The sequence below is a fragment of the Pipra filicauda genome, unplaced genomic scaffold, assembly GCF_003945595.2.
Source record: "Pipra filicauda isolate LSUMZ 115617 unplaced genomic scaffold, ASM394559v2 scaffold317_size908105_pilon, whole genome shotgun sequence".
NCBI classification, from domain to species: Eukaryota; Metazoa; Chordata; class Aves; order Passeriformes; family Pipridae; genus Pipra; species Pipra filicauda.
In genome coordinates this window covers 141,780-164,610 of record NW_024104440.1, presented here as the reverse complement: position 1 = coordinate 164,610, position 22,831 = coordinate 141,780, and the positions used below count along the sequence as shown (strand labels likewise).

The following is a 22,831-nucleotide window of genomic DNA, read 5'->3' as shown; positions in this document are numbered from 1 at the left end:
TGACTGAAATATATTAATATTTCTCAGCTAATTCTAATTAAGTTCTCCTAACTGATATTAATTGATGATCACTTTCTTAGTTGAAAAACCTACTTACCATCAATCTCGATTTTTCTCTTAGGTTGTATAAACTGGATTCTGAGTTTCTTCTGTGGGACACTAAAACTGAGATCAACACCAACATCCCTTTTCAAGTCTGACTTTGGAGTCCCAATGAAGAAGCGAAAGACAGCTTCATTTGGGATCCATGAATTCTCCTGGAAGAAAGAAAGGACAACCACATTAGTCACTGGCAAGGCAATGACAAAACAGTCTATGACACTGAGACAACAGACTGTTTGTGTGGGCTGCTTTGTATACAAAAATAATATGTACCTACTATCAGCATCAGTAATTTGTTTTTTGACGTATTTTCCCACTAAAATGGGAATGAATTAACGATAATGTAAACCATGAAATCCAGCTGGTTGAATATGCAGTACTGAGATATACCACTCTGTCACCAGAGTGATAAACTCAAACTAAAGCCAGAGTACAACACACCACAGGTACCTGAGGGATATAGTTATATGCAGCTTCCACAACGTACTGCTGCAGGCCTCTGTCTTTCTTTGTTAATATGACAGCCACTCTCGAAGGTCCAGTGAGGGGGAAAACCAAACCACTGGCTAGGGCAGGGTATGACATTTCAGAACAGAGCTGCCAGCCAAGAATCTCTGACACTGGTGGAAGACAACAGTTGAATGTCCAGTTAGAACAACAAACAAAGAAAACATGCAAGGGAACATTGCACTGAAGACCTTTTAGAACTAGTATATAAAAAATGAACTCTACTGAATAAAATGATCTGATTTGGATCTTTCAGAATGATCAGGTTTTCTGAGACAAATATATTAGCTGGGCTCACCTTCCTCCCTGGTGCAAGATCGGGTGTCTGTGTGGTCTTGGAAAACATCTCTCTCTTCTGTCTCATCCACCCCTCTGAAGTAGAGTTTAGAGCTACAACCAAGAATTGTGAACAGTCACTTAAAAACAATTATGTTGAAGTTACAACAACATTTAAACAAAACTCTCAGTTATATGCCACCTTCTCCCAGATGTGAAAAACAAGAAATAGGCAGTTCTGCTAAGGTCAGTCTAGATTTCTACTCATTAGCACTGATTTTTATCCACAGTTTCCATGTGTGACCTGTCACTGTCTTGAGAATTCATCTGCAGTTCTTCACAGTCAGTATTAGATTTCTCTGTTCTGAGCAATTTGCTGTGGTCAGCTTATTGAACTCCACTCACTTCCTGGCTTCTAGAGACTTTGTTTTCCCTTAGGCTATGTATGGACACCAGTTTTGTTTCAGTCTTGAAGTTCTTTCAGAACCTCAAAACTTCACTAAAAACTCACCAGAAGGGTTTGAGCACCCCTTGTTACTACCGTACTCCAAATTTCTCCCTAAATGGCATTCTGTACCTGGTATTGCTAAATGCCATCTGCAGAAGCAATGCTAAGCTTTTCCTCCACCATTTTAGTACCTTGAACTAGATTCTTCGGACACTAAAGTTCCAGAGACAGCACTGGCATTCAGAGGGAAGAAACAGAGGAGTATGAAAAAAAATATTTTACATCTTTTATCATAAAGCTTTGATTTGAATGTGCGTTTTTATGGTAAAATAATGTAAAATGCACCAAATAATTTCCCCTTCTTTTTTTACTGAATGACAGATCTGGATTATGAGTCAGACCGAAACAGTTTGTTTTCTGACAAAATATATTTCTTCCCTATTAATGAGCCTGTCAGCTCAGTTCTGATTCCAGAAAGTTAATGTGATTACTATTTTTGGTGGTGCCTTTGCTTAATCTTACCTGAAATTAATTATCTCCATAGATTCTTCTGGAGTGTTCAAGAAAACTTTGAGCTCTTGCCCTTTTTTCACCTGGATTCCCCCATCAAGACTAGTAGATGTCCTCATTCCTGTTAGCCAGCCTAGGCCAGCTTGTCCCACAGTCCCCACAGTTCCCATGTGCACAGAAAGCTGAACAAATGCACTGTTGAAAGATTCAGAGACATATCCTTCTATGAAAAGCATTTTCTTTTTAAAGCACTTAATTTAAACCTCTTCAATAAGCATTTACTGCTGTAACACAATATATTCTCTGACTAAAATAATGAGTTATTTTGTTTCAGAAATAACTGAAAAATTTGTATGTACAGACATACATGTTCTAATATGAATTGAAGTATAGTTTTACTATATATCCTAAGTAAGGGATTTAAACCAAGACTTGAGCATGAAATACAGTAGTAGAGTTCAAAATCAGACAGGCAGGACAGGAAAACACTGCTGCCCTCACACCATGGCCACCATTCAGGCTGATGACTGCTTTTGTTCTTCAGGAATCTCCTAATTGATTACAAGGGACACTCACAGAAAACTTCCACATCAGGAATTGCTACTTGACATCAGGAATATGTGGAAGTGACACAAGGCAGCAATTATTACCTTGGCTTGATATACCCGTTCAGAAAGAAGTTTGAGTGTTGTTTGAAATCCGCATTCCCTTTGATTTTTATGTTGACTGCTGCCGAGGCATTGACTGCCAGCTGAACAGGAAAGCCTGAAATTGCTGGAAACTGCAATTCTTCAGTGGCCAAACTCATCCTTTTATTAAACTGGACCTCCTGACCCTGTGGTGAAAACAAACAAACAAACCCCAGAATTTTATTTTGCACAATAAAGTCAGCATTCAGCAATTTTTCCAGTTATAACTATTGACTGCATCTGTCTGCTGCCAAAATGCTTTTAAGTGAGCTGATTTGGGACATTGGGAAGAAAGCAGCCCAAAGCCTGCATCTGGCCATGGCATGAGTTAGACACTAGTCCTACCCCAGCTAAAGAAAGAATTATTTTTCATTTAAGCATGGATGTATTTGAATGAGAGAAGCAAGAGATAAGAGCCATTAGATGACACAACAAGTCATTGCCTAATGTACTGAATGTAAATATACTAATGAATATTTAAACCAAATATACACTGGTGACTTTTTAGAGTTCAATTTAGAGAAACAATAAGTAATATTTTGTATCTTTTGCATATCTGTCAGAAAGTAGTTTCTCAAGATATTTAATTTCAAATAGAAAAAAGGTTCCTTTTACCTTCAGAAGTTTGACAGCCAACTCAGCCAGATTTAAGGAATAATGCTTCATTTGTTTTCTTAAATCTTCACAATCTAAGAAGGTAAGTTCATTTCCAAAGATCTTCATGCTTAGCTCACATTTCAATGTCTCCTTTCTCACCGTTCTCTCAGTGAACTGACATGTGATAAAGACAGAAATCAAAGAGAATGATGTTATAATTTCCTTTCAAACTCATAATAGACAATTCCTCAGTGCAGGCACTTAGTAAAGAGACTCCCTTTAGGCTCCCTTTTACAAATACTTCAAGACCACTTAAGGCCCTGGGTTAGTACCTGTTCTTTCCAGCTAAAATTCAGCTCCACACCACACAAGTTGACTGCCACTATGAACACAGGTCATGTCCAGTCACAGGATGACTGGCAAAGGAGAAGTATTGCAATCCATACCCACAAAGAGGTGAAGCTTTGAAAAATGTAATCTCAATACAACTTTAGGGATGCCATGATTGCTAAATAAACTGCTAAGAAGTAATGATTTTGCGTTTTTTCCCCTTATGCATCAGTACAACAGCAACACACATGCTCATGAGCTTACACCTGAATAAGATGAGCCCCAAGAAGAGAGATGATCTAAGACAAACTGTATAAACCATGGTCCCCAAGTTTTCCAGCTAACATATCAACAACTGAAGTCAGTTCTCAGAGCTTTCCTGTTATGTACATAGAACATAGCTCTTTTCAAATATGGGTAAATTCACAAAGGGTCAATGTAACATCCAACATCAAACTGGGAAGTCAGATCACAAACAACAGGAACTTAACATCAAGCAGCTGTTTACAGTGCCAAAGCAGTCAATAGACAACAGGACATCAGTATAAATGGGATCAGAGCTCAAAATAATGAGAGGAAGCCCAAAACACAGGCAACATACTCCCATGGCTGAGAATCATTGTTTTGAGACAATAGAGCACCCTGAAAACCTGAAGATCTGGCTCTTTGCTGCTTTGTATTTTAGGCAGCTGTTGAGTTCCTGCAAGTGAGCAGAACAGGACACATGTGCTTTATGCAAAGGGGTCACAGTAACAGAGTCCAGTGCAAGATGAGGCCCTCAGCTTAACTGGGGAATGTCATTAATTTTTCCAAGATCTACAGAGTCAGTTACCTTTTTGACTAACTCACTCATTTTACTGTACTTTCTACCAAGACAATTCTGGCTTGTTTTTCTCAACTTTGGCCTCCCACTCTTGGTCATGAGGTGATCAGCGGGGCTGTATCGCTTCAAATTCAGCTTCCTCTGCTTGACCTTCTCTGCTGTTTCCACTGGGTTTTCTGATTTGTGGTTTCTTTCATTAGTGGTTCCAAAAAAATAGTCACTGAAAGAAGCAGATTTCTGCCCCAAAACCTTCTGTACCAGACTTTCAGCATTCTCCAATCGTATGCCAACCTAGGGAAAAGCAATTACAGCCTTGAAAAGCCTGGCAATGACCTGCATAAGCCATGTCGAGTTCTATAAGCAGAAATTAAAAAATACAAACAGATGCAACCAACAGCGAAGGATTTGCCAAACAAGATCCCAGCAGCCTATAAAGTTTAGCATTCTACCTCATGCAGCATCCAGTACTGGATATTTCAGTATTAAGTCTTTCCACAAAAATTAATTGGTTGATTATGCAAAACTCAGTCCAAAATAAAAATCCTTTTCCATTCGGGTACTGGTTCATTTACACATGATGGGACAGTTTGAGCTGTATTAAACAAGAGCTCAGTTATAACTCTCTTGGGTAGTTCATGGTACCAGTAGAGTGACAGTGTTCTTATTATGACTAAATCTCTTATACAAAGGAGTGTCACCAGTCTGGGGCAACTGTGCTGTAGCAGTGAAAAGCACACCTTGCTAAAGCAACCACAATGGGAAAACAGAAAACACTTATTTTTACTTCAATACATCAAGTGTCCCTTGAAGAGGGGGATAAAAAAACCACAGTTAAAAAACCCCATAAACTTGCCTCCAGTAGATTTGCAGCCTGTCCCATAAGGTGAACGGTCAGATTTGTCATGACTGAGCGTGGTAGAAAAGATGCAGGAGAAAACACCACTGATGCTTCCACATTTGCACCCGCACCAGCTGCAATGGAAAACACCAGATGTCTGTCAGTTGGAGATCAGCTGTTCTCATATACTGTGCAAGACTCATAGTTCTTTGGGAAACTGTAACTCTGCTCATTAAGATGATGCTGAATAAAACATTGTCAGTAGAGGGAACTATTCAATTTTTTAGTACAGCAAAGACATTACTGTAAGTAATTTCCATTTACTGGAATTCCATATTTACTGGATATCACTGGATTTTATCTCACTAACATCAAAAGAAGAGCATTTACAATGCATAACATACACAAATGCACTGGAAGAAATGGACAGCAAATCGAAATGTTACTTTAAAAAGTATCATCTAGTGTTTGCACTGAAAACAAATGATGAACAGATAGTAAAATAGGAAGGAAATAGTTTGAATATTTTCTTATACAAAGGGAAGCAAGCACATGAATCAGGAGGAAAAAATACATCCCAATCCCCTGTTGCTGCAAAGGAAGCTCACTAAGGAAGGAATCAAAAGTTGGGGTTCACAAAAATAATCTTTAAAGTTTATTGATTCTTAGTCTCCTCTCACAAAAGGCAAAGATTCAAGGTGTCTGGTTTGCTGGAATTACATTTCATATACTCCAATTAAGGTCAGAGCAGAATCAGCTTAATAGCACCCAGATATGCAAGTGTAAGTCATAAAAATTAAACATGGAGCAACACGTAAAGGGCCAGAAAAGCCATGTGGGATTTTAATAATCCATAAGCTACAAAGCACTAAGTTCTAAAACTCCACATACCTGAGTGGAACGTGACATCAGAATATGAGGAGTATTTCCATGCCTCCCTTTCAAAATCTCTGCTAAGGATTTCATCAGGAATAGAATCTCGAAGGTGCTCCTTCAGTGGATCATCTGTCTCCAGGATCTGAGAGAGGTGACTCCAAACAAAGGAGCCCACTTAAATTTTGTTTAAAAAACCAAAGGAAAGCATTTGGAGATTAGAGAAAAATTAAAGCAGTTTTAGAAACAGATACAGACAATATTTTAATTTATGTACACCAGCATTAATTCTAAGCCACCCCTCTGACCACAACTGAATTCATTCATTTTCAGCACAATTAAAATCAGTCTGATGCACCCATCTTTATCACAGTCAACTTATCGAAATACTGTCTTGTTCTTTCCAATATGGTATGTGAGGGACCATTCACTCCCTAATTTCATTTGTGCCTCTCAGCTACCCTAGGCGGGCAAGGGTGTAAGAATAACCTATTTATTTACTGTTTGCAGAGGATCTGGTACACTAAATTTAAAGGAATGCAACAGAATTAGAGATGGTTTTTAACTTTGGCAACATCCTTCATTTTGTTCTTGAAAAATCACTGACCCAGTGTACTGAAACATTAAAAATAAAATTTAAGTGTGGGATAGACAGCAAGCACATGCAAATCTTAAAGTAACCATTAAAAACTACAAGCAGGAATAAAAATGGCCTTTTAAAGGCAAGCATTAAGCAACTTCAAATACCAGGAGATCTATTAATCGATTAATGCACGAACATTGGCAACAACATTGCTGGATTTATAAGAGAAAACTGTCATACAACAAAGAAACCATTCCAAGATGAAGAGTCTTTCTATTCTGTGCAATGTACAAGAGGTCCAAAAGTCTTTCAATTAAAAAAAAAGTCACATACAGTTAAACAATTGTGACTGAGAATTAGTATTTCTGTGTGACACTGTGTGGATTCATGGTTTGGCCACATATGTGCTGTGTTGTGGGAGGCAAATATATCCCATGTGTTCTGGAGTCTGGCTCTTAAACAGAGGCTTTTTTGTCTCCTGAAGATAAAAGACATGCTCCAGACACTGAATACTGATATAACTGCATTTTGCACAACACAACTTTTTTTCAAATTTCTTTTTCTGAAGGTGGCAACTAAAAACTAACATGTGCTCTATGCCCTCAAAAGTACCTGTTATTCAAAAGTTCAGCGTATAAATTATTTAGGTGTCACATCAACAAAAGACAAAGGAAGGAAAACGGCAAAAATTCATGAGTACTGCATTAAATTGTTTAAAACACACAGCATTTTGGATGGACTGGTAGAGCTCCTTCATAAATCAGACAGATTAAATTTTCTGCATGGAGCCACAGGGAGGAGAGTCACTGAGGGTGCACCTCGACAGGGTTTTGCAGGTGGATGCAATTTCTCTCTGCTTGAACTCTGAACAGAGGGGAACAAGTGCCCTCCAAACCACAAACCACATCATCAGGTGAACATAATGCTGAGCCTGAACTCCTAACTGCTGCAGGATATCACATCCTGGTAAAATGGATACACAGCTTCAAATGTGGAGCCAGCCAGGACCCAGCCACACCTGAGTGCAGACAGAGCCTGCTTTCATCAGCCTGCAAACAACCTCACAGAGACCCTTCTCGTGCTTGCTTCTTCTTGACAGATTTAAATGCAAAGGATTAGTCTAGAGGTATTCTTTGTTAAACATGGTGAAGCCATTTTAGAATATTGCAGTATTATTTCTGCCACTTCTTTCTCGATAAAATGCAATTTGCAGTTATCCCTTTGTATTTCTAATGCACTGAGCAACAAAGATGTTCCACCTATCTTCCTCAAGAGCCTTCAGCTAATGAAATGTTGCCAGTAGGGGGAATTAATCCTATGAAAAGTCAGTCTTTACTGACTATTGCTAAACTAACAATATCACAATTTCAATATAAACTGTTGCAATCATACAAACGATCTTTTAAAAACGATCTTCAAAGCACTAAGATAAAACAAAATTTTCTACATATTGGTGCCATTACACCTGTAAAACAAATGTTTTGAAAGTATCATTTAAGAACATGTCAGACTCTAGTAGCTGCTTGGCTAACCTTGGCTGGATGTTTCTTTCAGCAAAGTCTTTTGTACTTGTTTAAATAACTCTTCATGTGGACATTTCATTGCCATATAATAAGCAGCAATTCTTATTTCCACATCTTCGCTGGTTGCTTGATATAACTGAACTAAAATATCATTCTAAGAGAAAAAGATGAAAAAATAAAGACAATTACAACTTACTCCCTTAGAACACCTCATGTATGCACTTCCAGGTCCAGGTGGATTTTTGAGACAGCTATTGCTTTGCATCTGACAAAGTCACTTTGTGCAATATGTATACAGATGTTTGTACATATTCTCTGTACTACCTTATCCACAAATTTCCTGAATAAACTGTCATTATGACCTGAATTCTGAATCCTGCACAGAGTAATTTATACAGGACTCTGCAACACAGAGCCTCACCTGCCAGCACAACTGTCGAAGGTGTTTTTATTTCACCGAAGGGTAGACCTGGCTGTTATATTTCTCTCACATGCCACAGCTCAGACATAGACAGCGATGGACACATTTTTGTTCACAGGCTATTGAGATCATTAGTTCTGGTCTCAATCAAAAAGCAGGACTGCAAATTTGTTCTATTCAATATTTCTCCAGTATCAACAAATATGAATTTTTAGGTGAACTGCCACAAATTAAGACACTGGTGACTGATACTAGTAACATTTTTATTAGTATTTAACACCCCCCGGCTCACCCACAGGGTGTCAGTTTAGCAGTTCATTTGATGGGGTGTATGACAACATATAGACTTCATACTTTGAACAGGTCTAAGGATCAACACCAAGCTTCATAACTACAGAACAAATGAATTATGCCAATCCATGCTGCAATTAAATTTTAAAAGACCACAGAAAAATACTTCTCCAAGTGCAAGTCCATGTGAAGTCTTGTTCTTCTGGAGCAGGGCTGCCAGCTTTGCCCAGGCCAGCACTCCTGGCTTTGCCATTCCTTTTAGCATCAAGTTATTTGATATAAACAAATTTTGTGTTTTCCTCCATTAAATCATTTAACAAAATGTTCTAACTATGACAGCGTATTGCAAATCACAGCAAGCTTCTCACCTTAATACTTTATACTTCAGGGAATGATACAGTGGAATAGACTGTGGGAAGAATCAAGTACTGTGGGTTCTCAGCCATAACCCACCCAACTGAAGTAACTATTTAAGAAGTCACAAACACTGCTTCAGTCACTGGATATGTTACCTCAGCTACAGCAAAGCACATCAGAGGTCTGTTCATCCGGGGGTCCTGCCCACTTCTCCAGCAGCAGAGGGGCTCTGCTAGAACACGTCTGCACTTGTTCCTTATCTCTTTGTGTGTTTCGTAGCTATTCCAAAAAGTCAAAACTCTGGAGCAGTGCCAGGAAGTCACCTGCTGGCAATAAATCACTTACCCTGACAGAGCAGGGAATGCGCCTGAAGGCCTGGATAGCAGCTAGGCGGATTTCCATGGGATTACTGCTCAGGGAAGCACAGGAGCTCAGAACAGGAGCCAGCGAAGCCGCTGCCAGTCCTGCGTTTCCGACGGCTTTTAACACCAGCTGCATCTGTAAATACAGAGCAAGGTGGAATAAAAGGTTTCTCATGTGTTGTCAGCTCTACATTAAATTTCATTGCAACATTTTCTGTGCAAAACTGTGTTTAAAATGATTACTGTTCATTTGGGGAGTTTACTGCAGCCCCTGTTGTACCAGCTATACTGTGGCTTCACTGGGAAGACAAGACACATATGGAGCACTGTTCTATTCTAATGCCATTTAGCACTTGTAAGTAGAATTTGGCTTAGACCTGGTGGAATACAAAAACATTATTAAAAGGCTGTGTTGCAATGGAAAAGCAGAAGTCACACATTTGATGTCCTGTAAAAGTTCTTCAAGTACTTTGATATTTTGTCCCTTCTGATCACAGATATTTTGAACTTTTAGTGATTTGTCTTGGAGTTTTGGGCACAATAAGCAAATTAAAATAATAATAATTTGTCAACAGATGAGTGTTCTTTATACTGATCAACGGTATGAAGTTTGGGTATTATTTCCACAACGAGAACACCCATGCTGATAGGTTGTACTTGTTGGATTACAAAACTTTATCAGCCCATCCTTGCAAAGAATATCAATTTACAAAGCTTGTATTCATGGCTTTCTGGAAACCCAATGAATGCCATTTTCATCAAACAAGTTCTAGATCAGAAAGGGTACAGAAGAGTAAAGCACTATATCATATGCCTCTGTATGGCCAATACCTCACTGAGATGTTCTGAATCTTGCACAGTGCAGTTTCCTCCCAAAAATTTCCCAAGAATCCTCAGCACACCCTGCACAGCAGGTACATCATCACAGGAGCTGTGAGCTAAACAAAACCTGTGTAGGAGAGCAGTTACTCCCAAGAAGCAGCTCTGGCTTGCTCTGGGTGACTCCAGCAAAGGCTGTAAAGGAGCACAAAAAGAACAGGGCGCTTCAGAGAAGTCATGAGAGTGGCTATGGTAACATACCACAGAAAAGAAATGTATCAAAATATTTACATACTAAAACACAATCTCAACAATGGTATTTTCAAACAGTCTGTAAAGGAAGTACATAAGCAAACAACAAGAAGAGGACAACCTTGCAGAGATATACTAGAAAATTCTTGCACATATGGGCTAAATTAGTGTCTACATGGTACAGACCTCGGTTCTTTTCACAAGAAATCATACCCTGTGTGCTTAGGAAGGAGTGTAAAAACAAATCTAAACTATTTTTCTGGACCCTCCAAACAGTAAGACCCTCACCAGTACACAATTTCTCTAAGTTCCACCTCTATACTTAATGAAAACCACTGATAGCTCAGTAAATCCTGGGTAGTTTACCCATTTTTAGATGAAAATTAGTTTTTCTCTCCCATAAACCTGCTAATTCTTAATTTCTGTGTGAAGAAAGCCTGTTACTGTTGAAAATCCCACCACTTCAACCAGTGCTTGTGAACCCCAAATTTTTTTAAAATATCTGGGCTACAGATGCAAATCAAGCTGCTTTCTCATTTGGAAACCAGGTAAAAATAGCCAGTATTTTCACCACCAAAATTACCTGGACAGAGTTTTGTATATATCTATGAAAAAGACTATTACTGTAAAACACAAAAATTATGGACCACCATGATTATGAGATCAATGACAAATTAAAAAAGAAAAAGCAACATCCACTCACAGCGAGAGATTCAATCATGCCCGAGGTGGGCTTAGGAATGAATGCAAATGACCAGAAGAAATGTTCTACTTTGTCTTCCTCGACTTCTCCAGAAGCCACAAGTTCTTTCATTAGGACAACACATGCCTCTGTAGCACAAGATGGGAGAGCATCTATTAATGGTTGCCTGTAACACAAGAAAAAAGTACAGCAAATCTAAAAATGTACAAAATACTCAAGAATCAAATTTGCTTAAAACCAGCAGCACTGATTTCCCTCTGAGCCATGACTCAGGTTTCCTGTTCCCCTTGCTTCTGAAACGGGAAGTCTGTCTGTGGGAATAGGCATGGGACAGGAAAGTCTATTTTGTACACAACAGTCATTCAGTGAGGAGAGAATATCATCCCTCTGTTACAGAAACAAGATCTGCTAGACAAATGCTTCCTTTGAAATGCTCCAAATATAAATCCAACATCAGGGCATAGATTTAAAACACTGAACTATTTTAGATAGGAAAGAAACCTTTTGTGACTACGTAATTTTTGAATGCAATTACTGAAGGAACCTTACCAGTTGTCTCTGCACTTAAATGAAGATCTTTGCCATAGTGCTCTTAAGGCCTCAAGAGAGAGATGTCGGAGCTCAAACACGAGGGTCATGAAAAGGCCTGCAGTCTGCAAGTGCACAGAACCAGGTGTAATATTTCTGCTGTGCAGAAACCAGCTTCAGAGAACAGAGCACAACAAGCTGACACCAGCATTGCCACTGATTTACAATTTAACCTGAGAGCAAACCCCCTGTTCTTCCCTTTGTTCCTACATTCCTTCCCTCACTTGCTTTTCTGTCCAGACTGCAAACATACAGGGAGAGGGCTTTTACTTTGGATATCAGTCAGTCCCTCAGTGACCACCATGCACACCACTGGCATACAAATGAATAATAAACCCAAATGGAACACTGTGGTTACAACCCAGAAGAGAAGATCATAATCTTCGCTGAGTTTGCACAGCAAGATCCTGATTTATGGCCAGAACTGCTGACATAGCTTTAACACTGAATGAAACAATGGTCAACCTAACTTTATATTAGTCTTAGGTTTGCATGAAAGATCATTTAGCTGAGGTTTGGACAACACTTAGAAGCTTGTTTTTCCTTCTATCTGCAGAATTGTTATAGTTCTACTTGAAAAAAAAATTTAAAAATTCCTCTGAAAGCATAAACATGATATTCTTTACACTCAATCAAGAAGTAGCTAGTAACTATAATACCTCAGTAGGAAAAAAAAAAGAAAGAAAAAACCTTATCATGCCCTTTTTTGGGTCAGACTGGGGTGAGGCAGAGCAAATCTGACATACTCTTGCCCACCCTGCTTAATGCACACACAGTGCATTCACTGGAGTTACAGACCAAGCATCAAAACCCAGACAGTCAAATGGAAATTCAGCCTCCAGCAGAAGTGATGTGATCCTCAAGCCTCTCTCAAGTGAGAATCCCTTCTCCCCATCCCTTTTTCCATTCTTTGTCAGTATGTAGCTTGTTCACTTAATGGTCCATTAGCTAATCTACATCCACATTGAAATTCAATCTTGTTCCATAATAGCATTAAAAAATTAAACAACGACTTTGCTTCCTTGGAAATGACAGTCTCCACCTCCATTTTCTCATCCCTTCACTGTTTTCCCTGGAGTTGGGGATTTTTCCCTTCCACTTATTCTTGGCTTTGTGTCCTGAAAGAAATGCATAATCTCACCTCATTCAGAGTCAAACAATAAGGGGACAAACAAGCTGTACACGCAGAACAACGCAGCTGTCTCCCAAGCAACCTGTGGCCATTCCCATAACTTCTTTCCTGGCCCAAAGGACGTTTTATTGGTTGAAATGAGGGATAATAAAGATTCTCTTTGAAACGTCCTGTCACACAGAAGGAACACCCTGAAACAGTGGAAATGGTTCGCAACCAATCGAACCCTGTGCTGGGGCAGGCATATGATGAATAATTCACCTCTCTTTTAGGCAGTGGCACAGACAGCAGCCACTTGTGCTAATCCTAGTGATTTACTAAACAAATTTCCCACACATGGAGCCAGTAGGCCTCTTTGGAGGCAGAAGTGACATCCCACTGTTACTGGGAAAAATCGTCTACCATTCTTTCAAAGACAACGAATTATGGGTGAATTTAGAGAAAGTTTCTCAGATCCACTGCAGTAATTTCTTCTTTCAGCATTTTCCAGCCAGTGTGTAGCCCTCTAGTCTGTGCCTAAACACCATTATATACTGCTGTCACACTGGCAGACACCTAGAATTAAGCATTACAGTACCAAAAGAGGCTGCTTCCATTCTACCTTAGCAAGAACCAACATATATATGGCTCTGTTAGCTCTCCATAGCCCCAATCTCCACAGCATGCAGCTAAAAGACAGAGCAGACTTGCTTGTAACTCAGAAACAGAAACCTATCCCATACTCCACCTCCCAGGAAGGCCACCTGCTGCTTTCCCCTGAGCCCGGGGCCTTGTGCCTTCCCCTTAAGTCTCACATCACACATTAAATGCCTATTTGTGCTTGTTAATCACAGCTAAAGACAAGAGAGAGGTGAATACACACAGTGTATTACTGCAGAGCTGTAATCCAGCAGTGAACTCTTCTCCAGTCCCATAGAGTCCTTACTCCATCTCCCAGCTTCTGTGTCCCACCCCAGCAAAGAGACAGGCAGAGCTTCTGTTCCTTGACCTGGGACTTGCTCTAGATAAAGGAAGGTGAAGTGCCCTCTGTGCTAGGCCTGAAGCTTTCAGTTAACATCCCTTGTGCCTATGAGCATTTGCAAGAGATATGATGTTTTGACACCTTGGTTTGATTTACTGTTTATATAGGAAAACAACACTTCAAAGCATTTTATCTTTCTCTACTTTTACATTTAAAAAACGTCCAAAACTATGAATTGCTTCAGTATTTCAAAATTGCTGCTCTCCTGGTCACCTCTTATCTGTGTAAGAGAATTCCCAGACCACAAAGAGACTCAAGGGAAACAGAGGCTGTGTATAAAAGCTCACCTCATAACTCGCACTGTGTGCTAAGCAAAGCTTCCACACCAGTTCAGTCACTTCCCTTCCTTTGACCTCCCTCTCCATTTCTTCCCTTTCATAGAGAATGCTGGTAACGTACAGATCCTCATAGTCCACTGGAAAGATATAAGGAAAAATCAGAGATCTGCTAGTTGCTGGCCATTTGCTGTGGTTAATCCTCTATGCTGGGGGGAAATTTCTCTCTGAGTCTTTATTTCTACCTCTAAGAGTCCCTCTAGTCCCAGTAAATATAATATAAATGCCTGCAGCCAGCTTGAATTTAAGAACACAAGAGAATAAAATCTAAAGATAACTGTGACCTGTGTGAGTCAGAGAAACAAGACAAAGATACACATGAAAAAAGTCCTACTTTCCATCAATATGCCTCTTAGAATGGCCCTGCTACATTACATTCAATGTCATCTAATCACTCATCCCACACTTCAACCTCCCAAAAAATCAACAGGAGATCTGGGTGCCAAGAAAAATAAATGGCTTGGCTCTTAATCTCTTCCTGGGGAAGAATCTTGTCATCTTATGTTGGCATAACTATAAACAAAAGGCATCCTGGAAATTTGGGGTTTCCTTTTAAAGAAAAAATCCAACTATTTAGAAGCAGACAAAAATAATACAAAATGTTTCTCAACATTTAGAGCCCAACTTTAAAATCTTTCCTCAGGCAAGTTGCTTGTTGTAAAATCATTCTCCTAAGGAGAAGCACGCAGAGCAAAGAAAGAGAAAAAGTCAAAACAGTTCTCAGACGTGGTGTGTCAGTTCCATTAGGACTTACAATTAATTAGGACCCATTTGCATAATAATTATGAATTGTCCACAGGCACAGGAAGGCTGATGCTCTGTGTACAAGGCACTAGGTATGTAAAGTAGGTAAAAAGGAGTTGGCCATTACAGAAAGTCATTTTTGGAGACCCACCCTGCTTTGTTATGGCAGGCTCCAGCTCTTGAAGAAGGGACAGCTCAGCCCAGCCTGTAAAAACACCAACTTCCAAATCATTTAATACATTGGAGGAAATACCATGGGCAAAGAGTTCTCACAGTCCCAAGACTTTTCTAGGAAATATATTTATTTTATTTTAGCAGAAACCTTTTTTGTGCAGTGTGTCTGCTTCCACCTGAAGGAGCTGCAGCGAGGACTGTGTCTGTGTGTCTGTCCCACCACCCTTCTGAGGGAACAGCGTCACACGGTCGGACTCGGTGCATCTGGCCTCTGCCAGGACTCCATCCTTAATGCTCTGAACACATTCCAGTTTGGAAGACAGGACCTGCTGCTCAGACTGGGAAGAACAGATACTTCAGGTAAAGTTATTGATGACCTGTTTAATCCTCCCAATCCTTCCTCTCCCAGCCTCGCAGAGGATTCCAGCTCTGGGATAGCTGCAGTCCCTTGTCTAGACCTCTGACAGTGCCCAGCCTGGGGAGGTTAACGTGCTCTTTATTTTCAGTCTAGCTTTTCATCACTGAAAAGCAACTGCTGCTAACTTTCAACATCAAATGGTCTCAATTCATTTCAGTTCACAAAGCCTCAGTGTTAAGCAGCTCTTTTTGGTCAGTAGAGCTGAAAAAAGCAAAAGGCTGGTAAACTACAACTAGCTAGTATACAAGAAACAAGTAATATCCACCTAATAAAATGGCATAAGATACAAACATTGACTGTATTTGCTGTCAACAGTGGAAAGCTGCAAGTCTGGCTCTTAGAAAAGCTCCTATCTTTCCAAAGTTTTCTCAAAAGAATAACTTTCTTTTCATAATGTGTTTTTTTCTTGTTCACATATCTCTATTCCCCTTTTCCATGCTCCACTTTCAGTTTATCACTATAACATGTTTTAATGAGAGTTTAATCCAGGTCCCTAAGAACCTCTTGCCTTTATACTGTAACATTCATCAATTACAGTGCAAATTGGCATGAAAACAAATTCTGTAAATAACAGGCATTTCAGGCAGAATTATATTCATAATTTCTTTGCTAAGGACTCAAGTTTGGGCAGACACACACTCTTCAAATAAGCTAAAAGGTCCCGTGGAATAATCAGTGTCATTCCCCCGAAACTCACCGACACATGAGGAAGAACAACAGACTGCACAGAAGTAAAACCAGAATGTCGATGAGAGCAGAGGTTTAAGTCCCTTGTCTTTACAAGAACAGGACCCTTTCGCTGGTACTTGGTTGGGCATATTCCCAGAACATCCACCTAGTAACAAACATACACTGCTGAATCACACATGCAATACAAGGAGGTATTGTGGGTTATTACAATTAATTTTAATAATTACTTTTCTGTAGTAACAACAGAGACCTAAATTCTCCCTGGCAGAACACTGGTTTTGCCACAAAAGCTGTGAAAAGGCAAATAATTTTAAAGACCTTGGTCAAACTTTATAGTAGCCAGGGCCTGTTGATCTGTTTAACCTCTCTGTGTTATTCTGAATCAGATCATTTACAGTTGTATGCTTTTTCAGTTGAGGTTTTGTGGGTGTACAGGGAAGCATTAATTCAGAAGAATGTTACTAATCAGCATAAATTTAATTACATATGGATGTCTCAAGCCTTATAGCAGAAAATCCCTTTAAGCACTGACATGCAGCAATGGCAGGAGAATGAGGTAGTGCACATCATGCTGAAGGTCAGTCTAGAGACAGCTCTTCACAACAGAACCAGAGCCCTTGAGGTGTCTCAGCTGCACTCGTGTAAACACACAGGTGACAGCAGGGTAGGCTGGCCTATTGTTTCAGTCTAACCCAGCAGAACTTGAGCTTAAGCATTAAAATAATTGCAAAGAACTCCAAGAAGCCAGATCGTAAAGCCTCCTGAAATTAATGAAAAAAAGAAAGGAGAAGTAACCATGAATAATGAATATAATATTTTCCCCAGAGAACAGGTAAAGCCCTGGTGTTACAACCCTGGTAACGAAGCAGTGGATTCAACAAGAATGAGAACTTATAACATCCACTACAAAAAACAATTAGGTGACTGCCACTGTCTGCTGAACCAAGTGGAAAAAAATTTTATTTATTCACAAAAGGCATAGACTTAGCATGTCCAAGGGCCTCAGTGAGCTCAGAGCATGACTGTAGTGATGGTCTCACCTCCTCAACAACGGCACCGGCAGCGGGTGCTTGCGCTGTCTGCAGGACACTGAGAATGCCTCGTTTTATGTTCAGTGCCCAGGGCTGCTCACTCCTCACAGGGCAGAGCTTCAGAACTTTCCCATCATGGAAAGAAAAATGAAGAGGATGCTGTTCTAGTATTCCCCTGTAATAAAACAGTTTATTGTTTCTTGCTTTGAATAGTGCAAGTCGGTCTATGACAGGCTCAGATTCCTCAACAGAGCTGTTCCTCCACAATGGATCTGTCTCATTCTGTATCTCCACTCTTCGTAGCACGCCTCTATTCTTCATAAATCCACCCTGACCCTAGGAGTCCTTAAAATACCCCTCATAAAACCCTAAAAATAAATCCTCTCGAGATAATCACAGCATCCTTGACATAATTGTAAAGAATTCACCTGGAGCTGCTTTTATTAGATGTTACAAGTGAATGCACTTAATGTTCTTGTTCAATGTAAGAAAGAAATTCCATTTTATAATTCAGGGTACCTTTGGCATTGGAAGGCCTGTCTGAACTGCAAAGTAACATTATGTCTCTTCAGGTGTCATACACAAGAACAACTGCTTTCCAATGAACCCATACCTTCCTGCTCTGCTAGGTCTTTATATCTGGGCTTTATCCCAAATTTGTTCCCCCACCTCTGCTATCAGTACACTCCCTAACTGCTTTTCCTATCCCAGAGTACACAGCATTTTCTACATTTGCAAGAGGTCACTTTTTAACATTGATTTTCACTCCTTATATAATGTACTTTAACCATATAATTCCCCTCTAAGTGGGGAAAAACAAGCCATCCAAAGGAAGAATTCTGCAGTAGCCCAGTGTTCAGCTCCCATACAGGGAGACAGACAGTTCACCTGCCCATTAACTGTGGAACTAATCGTTCATCTCATCAGCCGGGTCACAGAGTAAGAGGTAAACTTTAAACACACCAACATCTGGATAAAGTCTTTCCAGAGGAAGAGACTGGGCCCATGGGATAAGGGGTTCTGAACTCCTAGGCAACTGTGGCTGCTTTTGCTACTATCTGTGGAAATTACATGCGTGTTCAGAGGACAAGCCAGACTACTGTATGTTCACAATAGGCTGAGGCAAATGCTAATAAGGTTTACTCATGTGAATAATTATTTTCAATAGCCAAGCTTCACTGAATGCTTTCTTTGCTATCTCTATTTTTGGGCTTCTCTGCAAAGAATGAGGCACAACTGCTCTTACAGCTATGAAAGTCCTGCAAAGAACTTCACAGAAGATGTGCCTGTACTCTCGTTTGAACTCTGATACCACTGCCCACACTGGGGAACACAGAGTTCTTCCTGATTAATATAAAAAGCAATGCATTTACTCCAAGCTTGCTCTTTTTGACCCTTTGAATTGAGTCAATTACCTCAGTTTTCAGTGTTGTTTAAAGGCTGAGAATCCAAGTGGCAGGACAAAGAGGAAGATTACAAGGCTGAGCTTAATCAGACAACAGAACTGCTTTTCTTTTCACAACACAAGAAGCGTCAGCTCGCTGGGAAAATGCCAGACCTCCACAGTTTGAAGAGATCTTTTTGTATAGGCATCTACACTGGAGACTATACCTTGGCAAGTCAACGAGAAACACACTGACATATGTTATGAATGAGCTACTAAAACCAAGAACATAAAAGGAAGAAAATCAAATTAGATAAATAAATGCAGTTTAAATATACGGGAAGGAAAAAAACCCCCCAATGTTTTGCATTGTGAGACTCTTCCAAACCAATAACTTCTGAAATGTGCTTCAAAACTCAAGAGTCTGTACAAGTAACAACTACAGCCTAGAGATCTGTGATCCATACAGGCTGCTAACCAGCCAGAGGCCTGATAATTTGTGCCCAGAATAATTTTAGTAGTCTGCTCTCCAATTGTTTTTACATACAAAGGGATGAAAATTAGGTTTAAAAAAAAAACCTGTTTGGACCAAATACTTCTCATTTTGCTGGTGGTGTGCACATCTTGATCCTTGCTTTTTAAAAAAAAAAATAAAATAAAAAAATCAAAAGAAACTCTAAACCTAAACATAGTATGAAACACAGTGAACGATGTCCAGTCAAGTAGCTGCTAAGCCATATAGCTTCAAAAAAACCCCAAAACTACACCAGATTAAGTTTTCTACCTTAGACTGTCTATTTCCTTCAGAGGCTCCTCTCTGGATGCAAAACTTTTCTTAATCTGTACATCTTGCACCTAGGAGCAAAGATATAGGCAATGTATTTCATTGTCAAAAGGAAGTTGTGCCACATCAAAGCAATGCTGCAATTCTAATTATGAGATCCAGAATTGAACTGGATCTCATCTTTTAATTACAAGAAAAACAAGGGGCTCAAGTGTAGCAATAATCCCAAAGAAAGGTAAGGTTACATGTCAGCTCCTCCCAATCTCTCAGATTGTTATGACAATACTTACTTTCAAAACCATCTGGCAATTCCCCAATACCTCGATGATCACTGTGCTCTCCAGAGAGATGCCACTTCTTTTGTGAATACTTCCCTGCAGGAATGTGCTGGTGACTGCTGAATACCTGTAGCTGTATCTAGCTCTTTTGGGGAAGTACCATGCACTGTGTCCTGGGAAACAAACAAAAAAATGGGGTAGTTTTTTCAGTTTATTAGGCTTTCCCCTTCCCCTATTTTTTTTCTACCTTTTAATCTTTTTAAAAATCCAGAAAGAAATGGGTTTCCCAAAGCACCCTGCACATTGGCCATAGCTCCTGCACAGAAGGTGAAAATCCTTCCCCTCTCTCCTATGCACAGAACCTCACCAACTCCTTCGAGGCAGGAAGACAATTTCCAAGGGCAGAAAAGGGATGCAGTACATTCACAGCATGATGTTCTTCTGACACCTTTCAGAGAGCAGCAAGAGCCAGATGAAGTAGATCTGCTGATGCATTCACAGTGCTCTTAATGCCCATGGCTGGGTTTAGTCCTGCACTCGTTTAGTCCTTGCTCAGCTTTAAAGTCTGGGAGCTTTCTGAGTGCACAGAATGAGAACTTTAAGCAAGTGTGGGCCTGGTAAAGCTTAGTGGAACTTCTCCTCTACCTCCATGAATACTGATTCCTCAGACATAGGTATCATTCTTCTCAGAACACAACATCCTACGAAAGGGAAGGAAAAATCCCTCCTCCCTTACCACATAGAAGGCCTGAGTACAGTCTTGTTTTACTCACCTACACACTCTGCAAAACAAGAAGCTCCATAACTTAAACTCTCTGAGGATCCTGCAATGACAGGGAAGAGAACAGAAAAGCACTGAAAATGTGTGTGCAGCTCAGTATAAACCCACTGTTTTTAAATTTCAATGAAATAACTGAAATCAAAGCATGGTCCTAAAAACAAATAAATAAATCCATGACAGTTTTTCTACCGAGTACACAGGGACAAGACTTTGCCCTCACCCCATTCCACACGTCTTACTCACAAGCACATACATAAAGGAATGACCTGCCTTAGTGTATTTATTGAGGTAAGCATGGAAATGCAACAATACAGTGGCTACCAAGTAAATTTAAAAAAGAGTTTCTTAATCCAAGAAAGATATACATATTATCCACCACACTTCTTCATATCCATGGTCTTTTACCTTTATTGCAGTTCAGGAAAATTTCTACATAGCTATGACTTTTACTGCACATGGTCATTCAAGAAATCCTAAGCATCACTGAGAACAAGAGCAAACTTTACTGCCTAAGAAAAACTTTTGCTGCAGCAGCACACTAAGGAACACAAACATCACAACTTGAGCGTGGCAGTTGGTTCAGATGTCCTTTAACACTGGAGAGCCTGTTCTCCAGCATGACTTTCACTCAGACTTTGACTGGGAGGGCAGCGAGTTCAAGGGGATGTAGAAGACACCACACAGATGGAACTGCTGTAGATTCACGTTGGCACTAACAGGGGAAACAGCTGGGGATGCTGGTACAGACCTTCCACTCCTCCTCATTCTGTGCACACATCTCTGCACACTGAGCTAGCAGGACTTTCATTCCAATGCTCTGATGCTGAACGACCTAAAATGAGCCTGGCAGAATTACATGCAGCAGTTATTGAAAGCACTGCTAGACAGCAAAACATCCACAATGAACTGGAAGAAAAAGTCTCTTTTCACAGAGGAGTTTTTGAGGGTGAATGAAATTTTTAGGGTATCCATTTCCTCTGCATCACTGTGATTGCCCCTGCAGGCATGACTGGGAACTCAAAAGGGCTGGGCTAATAGGAACAGCCAAAATCAGATACATAGTCCTGCTGCACTTGTATGTGCCACAGTGAAAGAAAATGTCCCAAGCAATTCAATAATAAGTACAATCATCCCAACCCCTATGCCATGAAAAGCTAATGAGCCTCCCTGTGAAGCAGTAACTAACACCCCTGTGCTGCTCAGCTTTGTCTCCCACCGGAGACAGAAGGTAAAAGAACCTCTTTATTCTGGTTCTGGCTCTTGGGTGTTTTACATATGCCCAAAGGAAACACCCTTGTCAAACTACAACATTTAAAAATCCACATTAATATTATTTATTTCAAACTAATTTTCCCTTCTCTTAATCCCTTTTGTTAAATGTCAAAACTATTGGCGGGAGGAAAGAAGGGAATTCACTGGATTTAGGACAAAAACAAGAAAGGGTTTGTTTCTTCACGCCCCCTCAATCTTACATACATTTTTATTCCCAAATTAAAATTAAAGTTTCTAGAGAGTAGAATTACATTTTTCTTGAAAAGATCTTATCCCACACTTATATTTCTTCCCATCAAATCCTCCTTTTCGTTTTGCAGAATTAATTCACTGTACAGAACTTCAGGTTTTACCTTCCAAAAGTATGAATAACATTATTTTGGTTCTGGAAACAGCCCACACTTATCTTCCCTCAACTGATAAGAGTAACAAACTACTGACAGTTCGTGATCTATTCACACTTCTCAGAACCCTTCATCTGCCGAATACCAAAGTGAGCACAATTTTAGAACACTATACTAACATACTATTTTCAGACAAGGATAATAAAATGACTGGCAGAACCCCAGTGTTTCTGCTGCTTTCCCTAAAATGCTGAAGGAAGATGCACCCCTTTCCAGGTAGAGCTCTCCCACTTGCCCGGTACCACCCAGAGAGCTCAGTAAAGCAAACTGCTACACCACGCTGAAAATCAAGACAAAGCTGCTACAAGAATTACCACAAACCTACAAGCTGTAACATAATTTACAACATCTCAAGAGTTTCGCTAGCGAGATCATTCCTTAGCAGAAGTATTCTGCATTGAGAGCAGAGGAAAAAGCTTCTTCTACTTACTCCCTGAAGCTCCTGCCACAACAGCACAGAGTAAAATGATGGCGTGCAACCCCATGGCCAT

At 40.0% G+C, this 22,831-nt stretch overlaps 1 protein-coding gene across 1 annotated transcript in view; it reads right to left on the bottom strand.

Annotated features, from left to right (window-relative positions):
- The window catches only part of LOC113982708, a 68,280-nt gene extending 45,449 nt beyond the window's left edge, over positions 1-22,831 (bottom strand). Inside the window, exons 1-22 of the mRNA XM_039383580.1 lie at positions 22,771-22,831; positions 20,657-20,707; positions 19,896-20,056; positions 19,606-19,676; positions 17,447-17,612; positions 16,414-16,551; positions 15,447-15,636; positions 14,333-14,460; positions 11,854-11,957; positions 11,305-11,470; positions 10,362-10,544; positions 9,514-9,666; positions 8,109-8,253; positions 6,012-6,170; positions 5,136-5,254; positions 4,292-4,573; positions 3,148-3,303; positions 2,494-2,678; positions 1,856-2,038; positions 908-999; positions 553-722; positions 94-257 (exon numbers count right to left, since the gene is read on the bottom strand). Coding sequence (XP_039239514.1) covers positions 94-257; positions 553-722; positions 908-999; positions 1,856-2,038; positions 2,494-2,678; positions 3,148-3,303; positions 4,292-4,573; positions 5,136-5,254; positions 6,012-6,170; positions 8,109-8,253; positions 9,514-9,666; positions 10,362-10,544; positions 11,305-11,470; positions 11,854-11,957; positions 14,333-14,460; positions 15,447-15,636; positions 16,414-16,551; positions 17,447-17,612; positions 19,606-19,676; positions 19,896-20,056; positions 20,657-20,707; positions 22,771-22,831 — 3,227 coding nt within the window. The remainder of the gene's footprint in view (positions 1-93; positions 258-552; positions 723-907; positions 1,000-1,855; positions 2,039-2,493; positions 2,679-3,147; positions 3,304-4,291; positions 4,574-5,135; positions 5,255-6,011; positions 6,171-8,108; positions 8,254-9,513; positions 9,667-10,361; positions 10,545-11,304; positions 11,471-11,853; positions 11,958-14,332; positions 14,461-15,446; positions 15,637-16,413; positions 16,552-17,446; positions 17,613-19,605; positions 19,677-19,895; positions 20,057-20,656; positions 20,708-22,770) is intronic.